This window comes from Eptesicus fuscus, chromosome 12 (genome assembly GCF_027574615.1).
Source record: "Eptesicus fuscus isolate TK198812 chromosome 12, DD_ASM_mEF_20220401, whole genome shotgun sequence".
Lineage (NCBI taxonomy): Eukaryota > Metazoa > Chordata > Mammalia > Chiroptera > Vespertilionidae > Eptesicus > Eptesicus fuscus.
This window is the reverse complement of record NC_072484.1, coordinates 53466839-53488099: the sequence shown is the minus strand read 5'-3', so window position 1 is coordinate 53488099 and position 21261 is coordinate 53466839. Positions and strand designations below refer to the sequence as shown.

The following is a 21261-nucleotide window of genomic DNA, read 5'->3' as shown; positions in this document are numbered from 1 at the left end:
TTTATTTCTTTAATATATTTTTATTGATTTCAGAGAGGAAGGGAGAGAGACATAGAAACATCAATGATGAGAATCATTGATTGGCTGCCTCCTGCACGCCCCCTACTGGGGATCGAGCCCGCAACCCCAGGCATGCGCCCTTGACCAGAATCAAACCTGGGACCCTTTGGTCCGGCCAACGCTCTATCCACTGAGCCAAACCGGCTAGGGAACACACTTACCTTCTCAAAGGACTCAAGATCTCAGGGACACTCAGGTAGAACCCAGTCTCCCAGGCAGGTTCCTCACAGAGTCAAAGTTTACAGTGACTTTCAACCTGCCTAACACACCTTACCCGCGTCTCCGCCCCACTACGTTTAGCCCAACCCCAGTCCCGCCTCTGCCTGGGACAACACACACATCCTAAACAAGGGTGCCAAAGCAATTTGATGGGGAAGGAATAATCTTTCCAAAACACGATGTGCGACAACTGGATATCCACATGTAAATGAATGAAGTTGGACACCCAACAACATACACAACAATTAACTCAAAATTATCATAGATCTAAAAGTAAGAATTAAAAGTATAAGACTCTTAGGAGTAAACATTCATGAACTTGGTTTCTTAGATATGACACCAAAAGCACAAGCAACAAAAGAATAATATAGACACATTGGACGTAATCAAAATGTAATACTTTTGTGCTGCAAAAGATAGCAATAAAAAATGAAAAGTTAATCCACAGAATGGGAGGAAATATTTTCATATATGTCTGGTGAGTCTTATGCGTGAGTTTTTCTGTTAATGAACTGCTTTTGACAAGTTTATGTCAGGGAAGCATGACTGCAAAATGACTAATTTGTGGCCCCGCAGTGAAGCTCGGCCCGGTCTGACACAGCACAGCCCCTCTGGACCGCGGGGCGGGGCGTCCCGCAGGCAACTACCTGAGGCCACCCACCAGGCCCCACAGCCCCGGCAAGGACGCAGGCGCGCACGGCGGACGCAAGCACGGCGGACGCACGCACGGCGGACGCACGCACGGCAGGCACGCGCACGCGCACTCGCACGTCAGTGCGTTTGTAAGCTGAGGGCAGTCGCTGCGCGGGAGGTCTGGTGTTCCAGGAGGTATGAGCGAACCGGGTCGGAGAGCGGGGTCCTGGGAGGGAGCTGGGGATCCGGGCTGGGGGTGGAGGTCTGGAGCCGTGGTCGGGGGGAGGAACGGGGGTAGTGGGTCCTGGGTGGGAGCGGGGCCCGGGCTGGGGTAGAGGTCGGGAGCCGGGGGCGGGGGGAGGAACGGGGGTGGTGGGTCCTGGGTGGGAGCGGGGCCCGGGCTGGGGGTGGGGGTCGGAGCCGGGGGTCCGGGCTGGGGGCGGGGGTCGGGCCGGGGAGGAGGGAAGCGGTGGTCGGTGGGCAGCTCCTCGCCAGCGCCGAGTGCTGCCGGAAGCAGCTCGTCCACCGAGTTCTCTCCCGCAGAGGCCGCTAGAGTCGCCAACATGTCGTACATGCTCCCGCACTTGCACAACGGCTGGCAGGTGGACCAGGCCATCCTTTCGGAAGAAGACCGAGTGGTCGTCATTCGGTTCGGGCACGATTGGGACCCTACGTGCATGAAAATGGACGAGGTTCTGTACTGCATCGCGGAAAAGGTACCGCAACCTCCACTCCCGCTGCGCTCGGTGTCTGCTCGGTGTCTGCTTTCTTTTGCTTTGCTAGTTGACAGGAAAATTTAAAAGGGAGGTTAAAAGCTGGATTCCACACTCATTGTTCATGCCTTGAATTTTAATGCGCCAGCAAATAAAGAGAAGATGTAGGATTGACCTGATGATGTGAGGACGAGCTCCCTGAAATTGTACACAATAGGCTATGCCTTTTCCTTCTGGGAGAAGTTTCCATACATTACAAAAAAGTTCATGATCCCTCTCCCTAGATAAATCACTGAATAATTCCTAGTGATAGGGTGTTTTTTCAAAATTTGCATTTATAGTACTAAGAATGCAATGTTTTTTCATACTTTGGCAAGTGTTGGAGCTCCTTTTAAATAGCTTAGCTTAAAAGGATTGTCCTTTTTTTGGTATCATGTTTATTTGTTGTATTTATAAAGCCGAGCATGTATGTTAATAGCATAGTAGCTCTTGTCCTTTGTTGTTTTGTTTTATAACAGATGATTTAAATGCAGGGACCTGTTTGCTGACTGTAAGTAAGGGTGCAGTTGTAGGAAGTTTCTGTGTAACCAGAGCCTTAATTCTTTTTAAATTTCTTCATGCTGATTTTAAGATAACTTTTAATTTGGATTTTTGCAATTTCAACAATAGGGCAAAAAGACACATATATTGGGGTGTTAATGAAATTATTAAGGTCATTTGAAGAGTAAAAGTGGAAACACTGAAACCATCTTTTCTTTTAAAAAAAAAATATTTTATTGATTTTTTACAGAGAGGAAAGGAGAGGGATAGAGAGAAACATCAATCAGCTGCCTCTTGCACACTCCCTATTGGGGATGTGCCCGCCACCAAGGTACAATGCCCTTGACTGGAATCGAACCTGGGACCCTTCAGTCCGCAGGCCGATGCTCTATCCACTGAGCCAAACTGGTTAGGGCCCATCTTTTCTTTCATGGGAATAGGAGATGGTAATATTGGCTGGTTTAAAATAACACCTTTGAGTAAATAACAAGAGTATATTCTTTGTATTTAGGAAAGAAAAGCTGATTTTTACTACCTCCTATTTGGAAGGAGAGGCAGAGTAATGTAGGGGTTGTGACATTTTGGACCTTAGGGACTGTTCTTCCATATCTGTCATCATAAGTACCAGTTGGCATACTTACCAAGTACACTGCAGAGATTCTGATTGTATGGGTCTGGGTGAGGTTCAGAAACGGCTTCTTTGAGAAGCTTCTCTGGGAATTGTGGTGTGACTTTCAGAAACCTCTCAAAAGAGGTCTGGGTCCAAGTATGAGTGCTGTACTTGTCAGACATTACAGGGATACTGAGGAGCTTGGGGAGGTAGGTGACTGGGGAACCCAGGAGAGCCTTGAACCCAAGCACCTTTCCAATAAGCAAATCATTAGCATGTTGACTTTGAAATAACCTAGGGTGTGTGTTCTGGATTCTAGCTTGCAGGTGGTGGCATAATCACCAGGTGATGTCCAGATCCTGCTGCCCTCAGCGCCAGGCTAGGATGGCTAGAGACTTAAGGGTTGGTTGGCTCTTCATGTCTGAGCAAAACTTGGCAAGATGCTCTTAGCTAGGAGACATATTTTGTGTGTTAACGTAAGTTTTTAGGGACTTTTACCAGAGTGGTTCTTTTCTAATGCCTTTATGTCAGTTAGAGACCGAATTGCTGTGTCACTAGTGGACATACCCTTCTTGTATTGAACCTGTTAATAAGGGCAGTTTAATTAGGCTCACTTTGACGATTTTTCTTTAGTCTTTAAGTTACCCTTTTTTCTCTTGTCCAAAAATGTGGATTTTTATTTTATTTATTTTTATTTTTTATTATTGATTTTTTTACAGAGAGGAAGGGAGAGGGATAGAGAGTCAGAAACATCGATGAGAGAGAAACATCGATCAGCTGCCTCCTGCACACCCCCTACTGGGGATGTGCCTGCTACCAAGGTACATGCCCTTGACTGAAATCGAACCCTGGACCCTTCAGTTCGAAGGCCAACGCTCTATTCACTGAGCCAAACGGGTCAGGGGGATTTTTATTTTAATAAACTTTCAATATTGTATTATAATATAGCTATTCAAAATGCAAACTCGAAATGCATTATAAGACTATTAACATTTTACTTTCATCTTAGTATAAGGGCAAAATATGAGTTTATAATTCTGGAAGTTCTTTTGGGGAAGCTCAACAGAAATTTTTGAGATTTAAGGTTTTAGTATAAAGAACAATTTAACTCTATTTAAAAATCTCCCTCTGCAGAAATGGCAGATAATGGGGGATCTTCCTCATCTTGTTACGAGCCCTGTTTGGATATCCCAGCTGTTTTAAAGTGAGTAAAAGTTCCTGGGTTGAGGCTGGAATGTGGTGTATTGACTTGATGCTCTGACAGTGCCAGCCCCTCTTCGTGCTGGGTTAGTTTTGAGCGATACTGAAACAGAGAGAGATGCTTACCGATTTTCAGCTGTCTGGAATTTGGTAGAGTGGTAATAGCAAAGTTTCCTGCTTAGCAGCTGATTTTATGCACAGCTTTGAAGAGAGACTGTTTTGTGCCCCTCTGAGCTGTCTGCCATTCTGTAGGTACAGTTTGTCATAACTCAGTTTCCTAAATTCCACAATAGTTAAGAATAAGTGGGACATTTAATTTTTGTGTTAAAAAGCCCATACAAGTAGAGTTTAAAATATGTAGAACCTCAGTGATATTGACTGGTGATCATACATTCTAGATGAAATTGTATGTAAGGCAAATATATGGATGGAAATTTTTAGGAATGACTGTGGGGTCTTTCTGAAGCATCACATAAAGTAAGTGAACCAGTGGAAGTTGATGCTCAGCCTGAGAAATCGATAGGAACCAACAGAAGGCATGGTTTTTTTTTTAATATATATATATATATTTTTAAAATATATTTTATTGATTTTTTACAGAGAGGAAGAGAGAGGGATAGAGAGTTAGAAACATCGATGAGAGAGAAACATCGATCAGCTGCCTCTTGCACACCCCCTACTGGGGATGTGCCCGCAACCAAGGTACATGCCCTTGACCGGAATCGAACCTGGGATCCTTGAGTCCGCAGGCCGACGCTCTATCCACTGAGCCAAACCGGTTTCGGCAGAAGGCATGTTTTTGTATTCACTCTGGATTTGTGTCTGCATATAATCACCTTGCAGCAAGCAGCTATGAGAGGCAGGATTGAGCAGTGGTTATTGGCTCCAACTGAGCTGGATTCTGCCACTTACTGCCTGCATGACATTAAATACTCATCTGTAAGAAAGGGATACCAGTGCCGGACTCAGGTGGTTGTGAGGACAGAGTTAACATCAGATAGTATATTCAGTAATCATTAGCTACCATTATTATTACTATCTCACATCACAAAATTTGCAACAGTTATTGTAAATAGAGCTAATCAGGGCACATAGTTGTTTGTTTTATTTATTTATTTTTAAATATATATATATTTACTAGAGGCCCAGTGCATGAAATTCATGCACTTGGGAGGAGGTGTCCCTTAGCCCAGCCTGCACCCTTTACAATCTGGGACCCCTAAGGAGATGTCCGACTGCCTGTTTAGGCCCAATCTCTCACAATCCAGGACTGCTGGCTCCCAACTGCTAGCTTGCCTGCCTGCCTAATTGCCCATAACCACTTCTGCCTGCCAGCCTGATCACCCCCTAACCACTCCCCTGCCAGCCCGATTACCCCCAACTGCCTTCCCCTGCAGGCCTGGTCACCCCCAACTATCCTCCCCTGAAGGCCTGGTCCCCTCAAACTGCCCTGCCCTGCAGACCTGGTTGCCACAAGCTGATCTCCCCTGTAGACCTGGTCCCCGCCAAATGTTTTCCCCTGCTGATCTTGTCCCCTCAACTGCCCTCCTCTACAGGCCTGGTCACCACCAACTGTCCTCCCTTGCAAGCCTGGTCGCCCCTAACTGCCCTCCCCTGCTGGCCTGATTGCCCACAACTGCCCTCCCCTGCCAGCCATCTTGTGGCTGTGGGTGCTGCCATCTTTGAGGGCAGGGCAGTCAATTAGCATATTTCTTCTTTATTAGATAGGATTGACTTCAGAGAGGAAGGGAGGTGGTGAGAGAGAGAAGCATCAGTGATGAGAGAGAGTCGTTGATCGGCTGCCTCCTGCATGCCTCTAACGGGATGGAGCCTGCAACCTGGGCAAATGTCCTGACTGGGAATCCTATGAACCATGAAGTCCTGGTTCATAGGTCGATGCTCAACAGCTGAGCAACACCAGCCAGGCAGGGCACATAGTTTTAGAAAATAAAGTTACCATGTAATCTTTTGATGGATTTGAAATGAATTAAGTAGCAATGTAATAATTAGCCAATTGACAGCCCAGAACATTTTTCTGGTGTATTAGATAGGCTCTCAACTGGGGGAGGACAAAGGGCTGAGTGGTGGTTGATCACTGACTTGCTGAAGAAAAAGGGCTGAGTGGTGGTTGATCACTGACTTGCTGAAGAAAAAGGTGTGCTCATAAAGTGTGTGGGCAACAGAGCTGGAAAGGATATTTACTATTGTAGATGACCAAAAGAATATGTATTTCAAAAATAACTTGATAATAAAAATGAATTTGTACATGCGATTCTTGGTTTAAAAATATACTACTTAACCAGTTAAGATTACTAATAGTAGGCAAAATGTATTTTAAATATGGCAAATATGTTTACAGTACTGTTTAAAAAGATGGTTCTTGTGAGTAAACGGGAAAAGAACTTGAAAAAATAAGAAATTCCAGTGGTTAAGTAAACTTCAAAGAAACATACCTTAAAACAGTTCCATGTCGTTTTTTAGGTATATTAGACACAGAAAGTTAAAAAGGAGTTGAAGTGTGGGGTGTGCTGGACGTTGTAATGTTCAGGTGGTAGAGCTGGCATCACCTTGAGGAACGTGGCTGGCATTGTGTGAAGAGCCTGATGAACGAATGTCAGATGGTCCCGCTGTTCTCAGTAACTGACCCTTCGGGAGACCGTTACTGTCATTTATAGCAAAAGTGGAAACAACCACAGTGTCCAGTGATAGGGGAACACTTAGGCCAGGCACAGTGCCAGGTAGGAAACTGACCCCTCACGTGGTCCTCATGACAGCTCCTGAGCAGGTGGTAGCAGTTATCTGTCCGGACTTGGAAATTGGGATTTAAACTGGAATGTACACCCTACTGGATGGAATATTATTTGGCCATTAAAAATGATCTTTATTTAATAACTAGAGGCCCGATGCACGAAATTCATGCAAGAGTAGGCCTTCCTTCCCCTGGTTGCTGGCGCCGGCTTCCCTCTGGCACCCAGAACCCGGGCTTCCCTCGCAGCCCTGGCTTCGTCCAAAAGAATGTCCAGAATGATGTCTGGTCTAATTAGCATATTATGCTTTTATTATTATAGATGTGGGAAAACAGTGATGTCAGCTGGAGTAAAGCAGAGAGTAGAAGGTGTCCTCAGCAAGCTTTGGGTTGAGAAAGGGAAACATTAACATTTCACTGTAAAACACCCATAGATTTATTATGACTGTCATGTTTTGTAAATTATATAACTTGTTTGAAAATTACTGGGCTGGATACAAAGGAGTGATTTTTCCATTTCATTTCTATATTTTCCAAGTGAACATTTTTTTAAATGGAGAAAAGATAGACACCTAGCTTAATTTCAGTTGTATATTAAAAAAATACACAGGGGTTTTAGTTACCTGCAGATTCATTAATGGATGTGAACTGTTTAGGCCAGCAGTCGCCAATTGGTGGTCCTTGAGGTCCGAAAGGTTGGCGACCACTGGTTTAGGCGACATAGTTCTCTATGTGGAAGGCATCACGACAACATAGGAATCCGAATCCACGTGAGGAGAAGCTTTGTCAGGTGGGAGCTTTTCCAGAGGAAAACCTGGGAGGGTTCAGAGTGAGGGGCAGCATGCTCACATAGCCACCCACCTGGATGAGCCACATCTGTGGCGTGGCCCCTTCCTGCCGGTATTGGGAGAGCCTTCTGTCAGGACCCCATCTCTGAGGAAGGGGGTTAGACCTGACACCTTCTAAGGCAGTTCTGAACTCAGGATTATAGAGTTAAGTCCATACTGTCCAAAACCATGGTTCTTAGTGACAATAATGGGTTTCTTGAGTTTTGAAATATAAGTTTATTGTGAAAGTTCATTCATTCAACAAATATTTACCTAGTGCCTTGAATGTGTCAGATGTTTGGCTCCGAGGACACATCAATAAAGACTACAGATGTGGTTTCTGGCCTTGTGTGGCTTGATATTCATCTGAAAAATCCTAATGTGATTTTAGCCTTACTGGCATGGCTCAGTGGTTGACATCGACCTATAAAGCAGGAGGTCACGGTTCAATTCTGGTCAGGGTGCATGACTGAGTTGCGGGCCAATGCCCAGTGTGGGGAATGCAGGAGGCAGCCAATCAATGATTCTCTCTCTTCCAAGGGAGAGGGGGAGAGAGAGAGAAACATGGATGTGAGAAACATCAACTGACTGCCTCCTGCATGCCCCGGACTGGGGATGAAGCCCAAAACTGGGTATGTGCCCTGACCAGGAATCAAACCGGCAACCTTTTGGTGCCTGAGACAGTGCTCAACTAACTGAACCACACCAGCCAGGTCTTGCATTATTATTGTTGTACTAGAGGCCTGATGCACCGAAATTCATGCAAGGGCCTTGGCCCCAGCCCCGGCCCCTGCCCGCTGTGGTTTTGTTGGGAAGGAAGGACGTCCGGTCTAATTAGCATATTACCCTTTTTTTATTATAGATTTATTTGTATTACAACTGTAAACCTACTTTTGCCCACCCCTGTATTTATAAGGAGCCTTTAAAATGTCATGTTCTTTGTTCTAGAAATTCTGTTTTAGGAATTTATCCTTAGAAAATAATGAATGTGTGCATAAATTTAAGGGTTAGAATGTTCACAGGGGAATAATTGATATTAATGAAAATGAATTATTTATATTCATGAAAAATCAGAAAGAAAGTGAAAGGTAAAGTAATGGCATAGACATTTGATGAATTAATTATTATTATTTTTTATATATTTTTATTGATTTTTTTACAGAGAGGAAAGGAGAGGGGTAGAGAGTTAGAAACATCGATGAGAGAGAAACATCGATCAGCTGCCTCCTGCACACTCCCTACTTGGGTTGTGCCCACAACCAAGGTACATGCCCTTGACCAGAATCGAACCTGACTAATTATTTAATACAGCCATAAAAGTTGTGTTTTTATAAAGTATATTAAGAGAATTCTTGTAATTAAAGCAATGTAGTAAATATTGTAGTATGATCACTATATGATCACATTTTGTTAAAACAGCTTTAAAAAATATGTATGTATGTATGTGTATATACCAGGAGCCCTGGCTGTGTGACTCAGTTGGAGGAAAAATGGGGAAGAACATCCTAAAAATACTTTTGCAGTAGCTAACTTTTTGTTGGGATTGAAGGTGATTTTATTTTTAGTTTTCTAAATCTTCTCTGATGAATTTGCATTTAAAGAAAATTTGTTATATACGATATTATTTGGAGTAGTAGTTTGTTACTATTTACAAGAAGAGTTCAAACCCAAATACATGGGGAATGTATGGCATGTTGGAAAGCAGTTGTTCAATGCATGTGATTAAGTATTAGTAAAAGTATACATTTGGAAAAGATCGTATAGATTATTGCTACATCAGCATGAATAATATGTCTGTGGATATTTTCTGAAGGTTCTTGTAACTTGCTATTCTAAAAAAATGTTAAAGGGAAGTGTAATAGCCAATTATTTGCTAGGTATCCTGAGCTTGTTGAATTATTTTTCTGTGTTAACTCTACTGGGAAAATGTTGGAGAGCTTGAAAATTATTCTGTTATACACAGATGATTGTTTTAGTTTTTAATGTGCTTTTACAGAATTAAATCGATTTTTATTTTTTTTAATGTTCTTTACTTTTAGGTTAAAAATTTTGCAGTTAATTATCTTGTGGATATTACAGAAGTACCTGACTTCAACAAAATGTATGAGTTATACGATCCTTGTACTGTCATGTTTTTCTTCAGGTACGTCCTCTTCTCTTAAACTTGTTATTTAAATTGTCCTCTTTATGTTTTTATTGATTTCAGAGAGGAAGGGAGAAAGAAATAGAAACATCAATGATGAGAGAGAATCATTGATTGGCTGCGTCCTGCTCAGCCCTCCACTGGGGATTGAGCCCAAAGCCCCAGGCATGTGCCCTGACCGGGAATCGAACCAATGACCTCTTGTTTCCTGGGTCGATGCTCAACCACTGAGCCATGCTGGCTGGGCTCCTTTTCTCTTAAAGTTGTTTTTTAAATTGAAATTGTTGGTCTGGAAGTTTAATGTAATCAAAATGCCTTTGATTCTCTTACTTGGAAGGAAGTCGTTATGTAGTCATATCACATACAGATTGTATCACCAGGCAATTAATGTGATGTTTTTAATAATTTTTAAACAGTTCTAGTTTTAGCATTTACTCAGTGATAAATTACCCTTTTGAAGTAACTTTGCCCAGAAACCTAGGTGAAGTGTAATTAAATGGTAGACATTCTTATTAACACTTAAGGTACCTTTAATCTGTTGATGAAGAATGTCTGTTTTAAAATAACTCAATGTCTATTTTAAAATATGATATCATGACACTATTTAATGTTCTTTGTGATACCTAAGAGGAAAAACCTGTTCTTAATTTATTTGCTTATAAGCACAAAATCATTTTATCAGCTAAAACATTCTGTGTGGACTCTAGTCAATGAGTTACTGGCATGAAGACTAGAATTTCCCTAATTGCCTCAGACAAATTTGTATCCACAGTGTACGGGGTTTGCTTCAAAGGAAAACGTGGGAATGTACTGGCTGCGTACCCAGGAGTCTGATGCAGGTGCCACATATGTTTGATGGGATTTATGTAATTAAGTAACAGCATGAGTACAAAAATAACTGTTCTGGAAGGTTAATTAGGAAAGAAATAATCCTTTAATATTGCTATGCTTGCCAAAATTTCATAGATATTATTACTACAAAAGTTGGTGGATAGCAGTATTAATGTTCACTTCACAAGTAGAGCCCCTGTTGGTGAGGATGGTCCAGGTGGACTGTGTAGGGTGTGTATTAGCTTCATATTCTGTGGGACAAGTTAGCACAAGTTTTGTGGCTGAAAACACCATTTGTAAGCTCAGGGTTCTGCAGGTCCTAGTCTGAGCAGGTTCTGCAGGTTTCCTTGGGGTCTCTCAAAGGCAGTCAGTCGGGGAAGAAGACATACGGCTCACCTAGGTAGTTGGCTGAATCCCATTTTGTGGTCGTGAGCTGAAGCCTCTACTCGCTGGCTGTGGCTAGGGCTCCATCTGCTTCTAGACAGGCAACTTAGTGCATTTCTGGGCAGTGGAAACATGGGGGCTCACACAGACTATGGCAGCTGCCCTGCTGGTTGCCACATGTCGGAGTCCAATCTGAGCCGAGTAACCAGAGCTGTAACAGTGGGAAACAGACATTTTTCATGGGGTCCCTTGTAGAGGCTTAAAAAAAAAAAATTAGTGATTTTTAGAGAGAAAAGGGGAGAGAGAGAGCAAGAAAAACATTGATTTGTTGTTTCATTTATTCATGTATGTGCACTGACTGGGTATCAAACCTGCAACCTTGGCATACTGAGACAACTCTAACCTACTGAGCTACCCAACCAGGGCCCTTCTAGACGCTCTGATAAGTCTTGCCTGTTCCCTCTGTAGGAACAAGCACATCATGATTGACCTGGGCACTGGCAACAACAACAAGATCAACTGGGCCATGGAGGACAAGCAGGAGATGATCGACATCATTGAGACCGTGTACCGGGGCGCCCGCAAAGGCCGTGGTCTGGTTGTGTCCCCAAAGGACTACTCCACGAAGTACCGATACTGAGTGCCTGTCCCAGGTGTGGGGTTTGCCCAGGGAATTACTTTCACGTGGAGATGCTGTGGATGCTGAAGCCTTTTTAGGAGTCTAGGGATTGACAGGAGGGCTGCACAGCCTCAAGCTGCAGTTGGCCTGGCTACTGTACTTGCATATTCGCAAATATCTGTAAATATCTAGCTGAATTAAACACATACACAATCATGGGAAAGTCCTCATGGTTTATTTTTTATATGGATTACTGGTTTTGGAAGTAAAAACTTGATTCTTTACCATTGGAGTGAAGTTCAGGGGGTCTGTGGGCTGCTCTGTTTTTTTTTTGTTTTTTTTTTTGTAATACTTTTTTTCAGAGAGAGGAAGGGAGAGGGAGAGAGAGAGAGAAACATCAATGATGAGAGAGTCATTGATCGGCTGCCTCTTGCATGCGGATCTGGGGATTGAGCCCACGTGCCCTGACTAGGAATCAGACCGTGACCTCCTGGTCATGGGTTGATGCTTAACCATTGAGCCACACTGGCCAGGCTGGGCTGCCCAGTTGTGCACACTTGGCAGTGGAAGCTATGTGTGTCCTGGGGCTGCTGGAACAGAAGACCTCAGCCCAGGGCACTTAGCGGAAATATGTATCTCACCGGCCTGGAGACGGGGCATCTGGGGACCCAGATGCCTCTTCCCTAATCCTGTCCCCGTCCACCCCAACCTGAGCCTTCATATTCTCCAGGCCTTTTCCCTGAGTTGTATCTGGTTCAAGTGTCCCCTTTTTATAAGGACACCAGTCATTGGCTCAGGGCTACTCGACTCCAGCATGACCTCATCTTAACTGATTACATCTACAACAGTCCTATCTTCACATAAAATCATTCTGAGGCCCTGGGCGGAGAAGGGGCACAATTCAACCCACAACAGAATCTATTGGCTTAAGTTCAGAAGGAATACACACTGCAAGAATAAAGTGCAATAAAATAATACTTTGGGGGGGCCTGCCTTTTAAATACAGAGTAAGCTGCTGCCCTGTCCTGTTTGGCTCCGTGGTTGTAGTGTCGGCCCACAGAACAAAGGGTTGAGGGTTTGATTCCTGGTCAAGGGCATGTATCTCAATTGCAGGTTTGATCCCCAGCTCTGGTTGAAGTGTGTATGGGAGGTAACCAGTCGATGTTTCTCTCTCTCTTCGCCCTTCCCCACCCCCCTTCCAACTCTGTCTAAAAATCAATGGGGAAAAAGTATTCTTGGGTGAGGATTTTAAAAAAAGTAAGCTGCTTTTTATTCCTCCTGAAATTACATCTAATGTACTTTAAACATATTGTATTCTCCATGGAGTCCATGATCCATGACCCTTCAATCAATCTTCTCAGTCTCAAGTTTCTCTTCTAATTCTATACCAGGAGCATGCTGGTGGGTGGTTGGGATCATCCAAGCTTGTATGAGGAGCACTGGTGCGTGTGTGGGTAGCACACCTGGAACAACTGTCCCCCTCCCCCTCCCCCCTCCCAAGGATATTTTTCAATTGATTTTTAGAGCGGGAAAGACAGAAATACCGATATTGGTTGCCTTCTGCACGAGCCCCGATGAGGGCCTAGGCCAGGGAGGAGCTTGCAACAGGGGTACATGCTCTTGACCAGAATTGAACCCGGAACCTTTCATTTCAGGACCTCTCAGTCAGCAGGGTGATACTCTCCACTGAGCCAAACTGGCTAGGGCCAACTGTAGTTGATTTTGACTTTTAAATGAAGAATGTGATTTATATGCAGGAATAATGTTTTTTTTTTTTTTACAATAGAGCCTACAACTGACCCCTTTTGGGAGTGATCAGGTTTATTTTAGTTTGGCTCAGAAAGAAGGGAATTGATAATTATTTGAAAGTGTTTCTCCATAACCTTCAAAGATCTAATTGCTAACGGCTTCCAGTAGGGTGAGAGGTAAGGGCTTCCTCGGGAATCAGCAGCGCTTCTGGCTCACTGCCTTCTTGGTTTTCATTTAGTTTGGTTTGGAGAGTGTTGCTATCAGAGCCTGTCTGGACTAGACAGATTAAAATTAGTCTTCCATAAACACTGTGACTGGAAATGTTGACTTGATACCATTGTAATAACCTGGTTTATTCCTTAACAGGAAAGGAATAAAGGGAAGATAGATTATTTAGGCATGCCATTTACACGGCTTTGTTAATTTAACACTCTCCAAGTCTGTTCCCCACCTATTGATGGGGAAAGGAGATGGAAAAAGGCAGTTTTACATGCATGCCCAGTAAAGTCTGAGTGACTTGGGAAGGTGCCTGTCAGTCAAATTAGTGGCCAGAGTAGGCGTGGCCACTATAAGGGCATGAAACCTGAATATTTAAACTTCTGAACAAAGGAAGCTCCCTCTCTTGGCCCTTGCCTTGTCTGCATGCCTGTGCTCCTGCCTCTCCCATTGCAGGGGGCACGTTCCCCTGCATTCGCCCATGTGCCTAAGCATTGTGGGTTCCACACAGTGGACTGATGGAGTTGAATTAGCCTGATGCTGAACTGGGCCCGGCTACAACATGGATCAGAAGCTTTGGACACTGACCTTGCTTTTGGTTTTTCTGAACTCCCAGTTGTACCTTTTCAGAATTAGGTTAAGGGACATGGGAGGGACATGGGACTTTACAACCCAAGGAATGTAACTCCATGCAAACACAGATTTTTACCACATTTTATTCTCCCAGGGGGGCTTCTGAAAATGCTATTTCAGTGATACTCCAAGAATCTCATGCCCACTAGTGTCTGGGAAATCTGGCCCACAGATTTTCTGGTAACAAAGTGATGCAGCCATTTAAAAAGCAACTTCTGGCCCTACCTGGTTTGCCTCAGTAGATAGAGCATCAGCCTGTGGACTGAAGGGTCTCAGGTTTGATTCTAGTGAAGGGCACATGCCTGAGTTGCAGGCTCAGTCCCCAGTAGGAGGTGTGCAGATGTTTCTATCTCTCCCTCTTCCTTCCTCTCTGAAATCAAATATATATATATATATTTATATATATATATATATATATATATATATATCCTGTCTAATAAAAGAGTAATATGCATATTGACCATACCTCCACTACATCACACAAGCCATGCCCACCAGACAATCAGGAGTGAGTATGCAAATTAACCCAACCAAGATGGCTGCGGCCGCAGAGAGAGCAGAAGGCTTGGGTTTCCCCGGTAATGGAGGAAGCCAAGCTTTCCGCCTGCCCTGGCCGGCCCAGGCCTCTGCTCAAGGCTACAAAGTTTCAATTATAGAAGATAAATAAATCCCAACAAAAATGGCAGCAGCCATGGAGCTAGAGAGAGCAGGAGGCTTGAGTTGCCCCCAGCAATGGAGGAAGCCAAGCTTCTGCAGCCCTGGCCTGCCTTGGCCTCCGCTCAAGGCTACAAAGTTTCAATTATAGAAGATAAATAAATCCCAGATACCAGGGCCTCTGCTTGGGTCGCCGGGGGGCATGACCAGCCTGCAAACCACCACAGGCCCCTCACCCAGGCTGCCCCATGCCCCAAGGGAACCCCCACCCTGATCCAGGACACCCTTCAGGGCAAACCAGCCGGCCCCTACCTGTGCACCAGGCCTCTATCCTATCTAATAAAAGAGTAATATGCAAATTGACCATCACTCCAACACACAAGATGGCTGCCCCCATGTGGACACAAGATGGCCACCACAAGATGGCCACAGGGGAGGGCAGTTGGGAGGGACCAGGTCTGCAAGGGAGGGCAGTTAGGGGTGACCAGGCCAGCAGAGGAGGGAAGTTGGGGGTGACTAGGCCTGCAGGGGAAGGCAGTTAGGGGCAATCAGGCTGGCAGGAGAGCAGTTAGGCATCAATCAGGCTGGCAGGGGAGTGGTTAGGGGTGGTCAGGCTGGCAGGCAGAAGCGGTTAGGGGCAATCAGGAAGGCAGGCAGGCAAGCAGTTGGGAGCCAGCAGTCCTGGATTGTGAGAGGGATGTCCCAGATTGGAGAGGGTGCAGGCTGGGCTGAGGGACGCCCCCCTCCCCATGCACAAATTTTATGCACCAGGCCTCTAGTATAAAATAAATAAAAAGCAACTTTTGCTCAGCTGGTCTGGCTCAGTATTGATTGTCAACCCATGGACCAAAGAGATCACTGGTTCGATTCCTGGTCAGGGCATATTCCCAGGTTGCAGGCTCAATCCCCAGTGGGTGGCATGCATGAGGCAGGCAGTTGATGTTGATGTTTCTCTCTTGTCAATGTTTCTATCTCTCCCTGTCCCTTCCTCTCTCTCTCTAAAAAAAAAAAACAATTATAAAACATACACAAAATCAACTTATACCAGAAAACTACTTATGATCTTTAAAAAGAAAAAAGATCTATATAGAATTTAATTCAGAAAAAAACTTGAATCACACAGCTTATGCTTTTCTTGTGTGATTTACAAAATTGTGTGGATGGATGGAGACGTATTCTGTCATTCAGCAAACATCTTTTTTTTTTGTTTTGTTATTGATGCTAAGTGAAAGAAGATGGACGCAGAAGTCCTTATATTGTCTGATTCCATTTATAGGAAACATCCAGAAAATCAAATCTACAGAGATAGAAGGTAGATTAGTGGTTTGCCATGGTGGGAAGAGGTACTGACTGCAAACAGATAGGTTTGGGGTGGGTGGGTGCTGGAAATGTTCTAATATTAGATTGTGGTGAGGTTGTACAACTTTGTGAATATATTTAAAAATCAATGAATTATGTACTTTAAAAAATACGTTTTTATTGATTTTAGAGAGAGGAAGGGAGAGGGATAGAGAGAAGCACCGATGAGAGAGAATCCTTGATCGGCTGCCTCCTGAATGCCTCCTCTTGGGGATCAAGTTGGGAAACCTGGGCATGTGACCTTCTGGTTCATGGGTTGATGCTCAACCACTGAGCCACATGGGCCAGGCAGCAAACATCTTTTGTTAAGTGTCAGTTACCTTTGGAATTACAATTACATTCTTTTTTAAAAAATATATATTTTATTGATTTTTTACAGAGAAGAAGGGAGAAGAATAGAGAGTTAGAAACATCGATGAGAGAGAAACATCGATCAGCTGCCTCCTGCACACCCCCCACTGGAGATGTGCCCGCAACCAAGGTACATGCCCTTGACCGGAATCAACCTGGGACCCTTCAGTCCGCAGGCCGATGCTCTATTCACCAAGCCAAACCAGTTAGGGCTACAATTACATTCTTATCACATTGCCTGTGTTTTTTTAAATTTCTAATGTTACTAATATGATTTTTTAACTACTAAAATCAGAACCCAAGTTATGAAGAATTATAGCTCAAAAAGCAAAGTTTTCATTTGATCACATTTGCAAGTGTAAGTGCAAGTGTAAGAAAAAAGATTGGAAAGAGGTAAAGATTTACTTATATATGAATTAATGTATAGTTAAATAAACTGGAATCTAAGCTTTCAATAATTGTACCTGTAATTACTAGAACATTTGTATAGGAAAAATTCAGTTTGTGGAAAAACATAATGTTAAGTGACTTGCATTTTAGTCAGATGGAGTCAAGGTGGACTCACCATCAAGGTGAGTGAACAGGGTGCTTCGGATCAATTAGCATCGACCTTCCATCACCCGGGTCACAGGTGTCCAGAGATCGCACTCCTGTCTGTGTTGGAGTAAACATGGGAAAAGTGTTACAGTTAATGTGGAAACGGACAAAGAGCCAGATCTTTTAGAATACATAACAGTAGTTTTTAACATTTTGGGTCATGGACTCTCTTCCCAGTCACCACCCTACCCCCAACAGGAACTTAAGTTTAGGGAGTTTGCAGAATCCACTGAAACCCATGGCATGAGGCCTGACCTAGTGCCACCAACAAGCACAGATTTAGCCAAGCAGATTACAATTTATTTAGGTCTTTCTTTTCATGTAAAAGGCATTAACAGCTTTGAACAAACATTTAGTTACCCAGCCTTCTATTTTGTTGCTTTAAATAATGACTACATGTGCATCAAAAAATGAAGTCTTGCCGAAACCGGTTTGGCTCAGTGGATAGAGCGTCGGCCTGTGGACTCAAGGGTCCCAGGTTCGATTCTGGTCAGGGGCATGTACCTTGGTTGCGGGCACATCCCCAGTGGGGGGTGTGCAGGATGCAGCTGATCGATGTTTCTCTCTCATCGATGTTTCTAACTCTCTAATCCTCTCTCTTCCTCTCTATAAAAAAATCAATAAAATATATTTTTAAAAAAATGAAGTCTTGCCCTGGTCAGTGTGGCTCAGTTGGTTGGAACATTGTCCCATATACTGAAAGGTGGTGGGTTCAATTCCTAGGCAGGGCACATACTTAGGTTACAGGTTTGATCCCCGGCCCGGACACCTTTGGGAGGCAACTGATCGATGTTTCTCTCTCTCTCTACCCACCCTTCCCCCCATCTCTATCTCTCTATCCCTTCCTCTCAAATCAATTTAAAAATATAAAAAAGAGTGAAGTCTTGATACTTAACCATTTAATTTGATGCCTCATATTTAGTGGGTTTGACCAAATTTAAAACCCTGAGGGAGTGCAGGTGATGAAGGGAAGGGACAAAGTTCTCAAACAGCCACCCTGTGCCTGGCGGTGTGCCAACTCAGGATCCTGCAGAAATTGGCCCACTGGTCCCTTCTTTCAGGCACTGGCTTATCACCAATTAGCCCTCAGAAGCGGAGGGCTTAGCGTTAGCGTCCAGTAGGCCTAGACAGGACTGCTGGGCAGGTGGCCCTATCTAATGCAACCTTAATAGGGAAAGGTGTATTTTCACCCTACAGGCAGAATTTCAGAGTGCTCATGAGTAGCAGGAAACGGTACAGCTATCTTTTCTACTGGAATTCCAGATAATACGATAAGTGAACTATCTCTGATTTAGCAGGATAGCTACAGATAATTTGCTAGATGACTTAGGATGACAATTGTCAAAGAAATGGGAAACAAGAAAGACAAAGGCATCTAATTATTATATGCTCATATAGTCAGAATACTATGTCAGTAGAACATGCATACATATCCTAATAAAGTTGTGCATCTCAACATACATGGACATAAATTCAGTCTGAAATCTGAAGCTAAGCATTCATTTGCATCTCAAGATTCAGTGCAAAATTCCATTGGAAAAGAAATATTTGCATGGTGGGACTGGGTGGGATCCTCCAGACTCTGGCAATGGGTTGAGGGCTTAATGCAACATTTCTTTTTAAATGATTCCGTGAAATATGGTTTCAAACAGCAACTGGTAGTTATAATCTCCAATGTCTAAATCATCATGATTTGTGTTTTGACTTAAGATTCATTTGAGGGGTGAGGGTCAATAGGTACTTGAGTAAAATCCACTATTTATTATATTTAAATTTTTTTTAATTCAAATTTTAAATAAAGTGTTTCACTTAAAATGTACACTTTTAAAGGAAATATGACAGTGTTTAAGTTGGTCAATTTAGAAAAGAGCATTTGTGAAAGGCTTGTTATTCCTGAAGGTGTCTCATGTAGTACAGAGGCAGTAATTCCCACAGTGAACAAATATGGGATTGCATTTCTCAAGATGAAAGCAATCACAAGCTCTGCACAAAGTAAACTTATTTAGTTTCCTAGTAATGGTCTTACCATTTGTTCTTTAATAGCATTGTTGATCCCGGCTTGCACCATTAAGTCATTCACATTCCTCTGCAAGTCCTGGAGGCGGTTTCCCATTTCTTCCAGTTCCATGTTAAGGAGCCCAGAGCCCATGGCCAGAAAGTCCTGCTTCAACCTACAGCCCAGCTGGGGGTCTGACACACACCCTGGCCATGCAACTTGTAAGACATCTGGAGGTCAGTGCAGAGACTTCCCTGAGGTTTTTGTAGGATGTCCCTAGCCTCTGAATGTGAGCTCAGCTCTGAAACTTGGCTCCCCTGCGAGGACACAAACTCAGGGATGTGTGTTACTCTGGTACGTTTAACTATGTCTTAACCAAACTCTAATGAGGATGTAAACATAATGGAAATGAACTCAGTTTAATTGTATCATGTCTAAGAATCATTTTTTTCCCATCTGTGGGAACCCAGCTACAGAATCAGAAATTGCAAGTTCCATATGCAAATACTTTGTACACCGTTTTTAAGGAGTTCAAGTAGGGCAGGTGTTACCCTTGTCTGAATTTGCTCCAACTGGAAACAAACATTCTATTCTAATTGTGTTTGGATTCATGTCTTAACAAAACAGTGAGCTGCTCAAGTCATAAAACCAAACCAAACAGGTAGGGGAGCCAGGTGTAACACCCTATGTTGGAGGCCTTCCGTGTTCCGTCTGCCGGTTTCTGAATGCGTGTAGAGTATGACATTACCTAGCAGACCGCCGATTTTTTTAGGGCTTGGTGGGAAAGGCCCGCTGGGGAGTCATGTGCAGTGTGTCCACATATTTTATTGCCACACAAAATGCCCCGTTCTGCCGGTCAAGCAGGAAGAAATTACCTGACTGGTAATTACATCAGAATGCAAGGAAATCTGAGGTCAACAATTCTCCACTAAAAAGAGATCCCATGATAATTTTACAGTTCAAAGCATCACAGTATTTGCTATAAGATGAAAAAGGATATTTCTGAGGTTTAATGTTGCAGTCAGAGCTTGAAAATGTTCTTGAAGTTCCTGAAATAGATTTTCTGCCTGAAAAAAAAATAAACCATAGAACAACTGACTGTATATAACATTTACTCTTGATATGGGGCATTTTAAGCATCATGGAGTAGAACCATCCACATATATAGTTTATTGTTGACAAGGAAAGTCTTTTCAACTGGTAGTGAGGGACAATGAGGACCAAGTACATAACTGACTAAGCAGGCCAGCCCCTACCTCACACCACACACAGAAAGTAACCCAACAGGATTCCACACCTACACGCGAGCACCAGGACCACAATGTCCGGAAGAAAACAGGCAACACCTTAGTCACCCTGGGCTCCTCAGAGCCTTCTCCCAGGAGCTGACAGCCTGGACACAGGCGGCCTCTGCCCCCTTACTAGGGGTCTTTAGCTGGGATCAGCATGGCAGGAGTGTCTCACAGAAATGCCACCACTGCCAGGAAGGCAGGCCACCTTTACGACGTTGCTTCATAGTTTGCAAATGAAATCCCAAGGATTAACTCCACAGAGTAAGGAACCTGCCATCCAGAACCTGCATTTCTGTGTGAAGACTGCCGCCAGCTGTTTCCTTCCTTCAGAGGGTTTTGCCTTCCTGGGGGAAAAGGTTTAAGTACCAACATCTGACGAATTCTTTTAACAAGACGTAGGAAATCAGCCTTTAAATGGTGCTTCCTGGTCTCTGCCAACAGGAGAAGGAGGTGGGGGGGTGGGGGGGGCGCACTGCAGGGCTGCGAGCCGGTGGTTCTCTGGCTGACCCCTACAGCAGAGCACCCGCACGTCCCCACCCCCATCCCTGGCCCGGGTCGGGGTGGAGCAACCGGAGGGCCTGGAGGGAGGTGGGGGTCGGGGTCCCCACTCACCGGGTCCCCACTCACCAGTTCCCGCAGCGCGCCCCCCGGGTCTTCGTGTCCCTGCGCCTCCATGTGGACTCGGGTGGGCCAGCGGTCTAGGGGGTTCAGGTGGCTCTGGTGGGTCAGCGCCGCCGTGATCCTATCGGCAGTGGTAGCCTCTGGCAGGGCTCTGGCTGCAGAGTGAACACCCGAGAGCCTGGACGAGCTGCAGCCAGCTGCAGCCGCCAGCAACTTAGGTGCCAGTGAGTGGTGAATTCCTGGGCGGGGCGCGCCTGCCCCAGTGGGG

The 21261-nt window shown here is 44.3% G+C and overlaps 2 protein-coding genes across 11 annotated transcripts; one reads left to right on the top strand and one right to left on the bottom strand.

Moving 5' to 3' along the window:
- The first annotated feature begins 1023 nt into the window (after positions 1-1023).
- TXNL4A (thioredoxin like 4A) lies at positions 1024-11741 on the top strand. Of its 2 annotated transcripts, none has more exons than XM_054724140.1 (4): positions 1024-1107; positions 1456-1628; positions 9588-9691; positions 11375-11741. In XM_054724140.1, exons 2-4 carry the CDS (start codon positions 1476-1478, stop codon positions 11544-11546), a joined length of 429 nt encoding a protein of 142 aa, XP_054580115.1. In that variant the 5' UTR covers positions 1024-1107; positions 1456-1475; the 3' UTR covers positions 11547-11741. The 2 variants fall into 2 exon arrangements, with proteins under 2 accessions (XP_054580115.1, XP_027995094.1); XM_028139293.2 differs by lacking the exon at positions 1024-1107 and adding an exon at positions 3910-3979 and having other exon boundaries at positions 1564-1628.
- HSBP1L1 (heat shock factor binding protein 1 like 1) lies at positions 7056-21211 on the bottom strand. Of its 9 annotated transcripts, XR_008557717.1 has the most exons (6): positions 21000-21211; positions 20081-20147; positions 19111-19205; positions 17053-17141; positions 7345-7535; positions 7056-7104 (listed from the first exon to the last, which is right to left on the bottom strand). XR_008557717.1 is itself a non-coding variant. In XM_054724147.1 (5 exons), the coding sequence occupies exons 1-4, from the start codon at positions 21045-21047 to the stop codon at positions 17055-17057; spliced, it is 297 nt and encodes a 98-aa protein (XP_054580122.1). In that variant the 5' UTR covers positions 21048-21211; the 3' UTR covers positions 7333-7535; positions 17053-17054. The 9 variants fall into 9 exon arrangements, 8 of the variants coding, with proteins under 8 accessions (XP_054580122.1, XP_054580119.1, XP_054580116.1 ...); XM_054724147.1 differs by lacking the exon at positions 7056-7104 and having other exon boundaries at positions 7333-7535; XM_054724144.1 differs by lacking the exons at positions 7056-7104; positions 7345-7535 and adding an exon at positions 10607-11164 and having other exon boundaries at positions 17021-17141.
- Between the last annotated feature and the right edge of the window lie 50 nt (positions 21212-21261).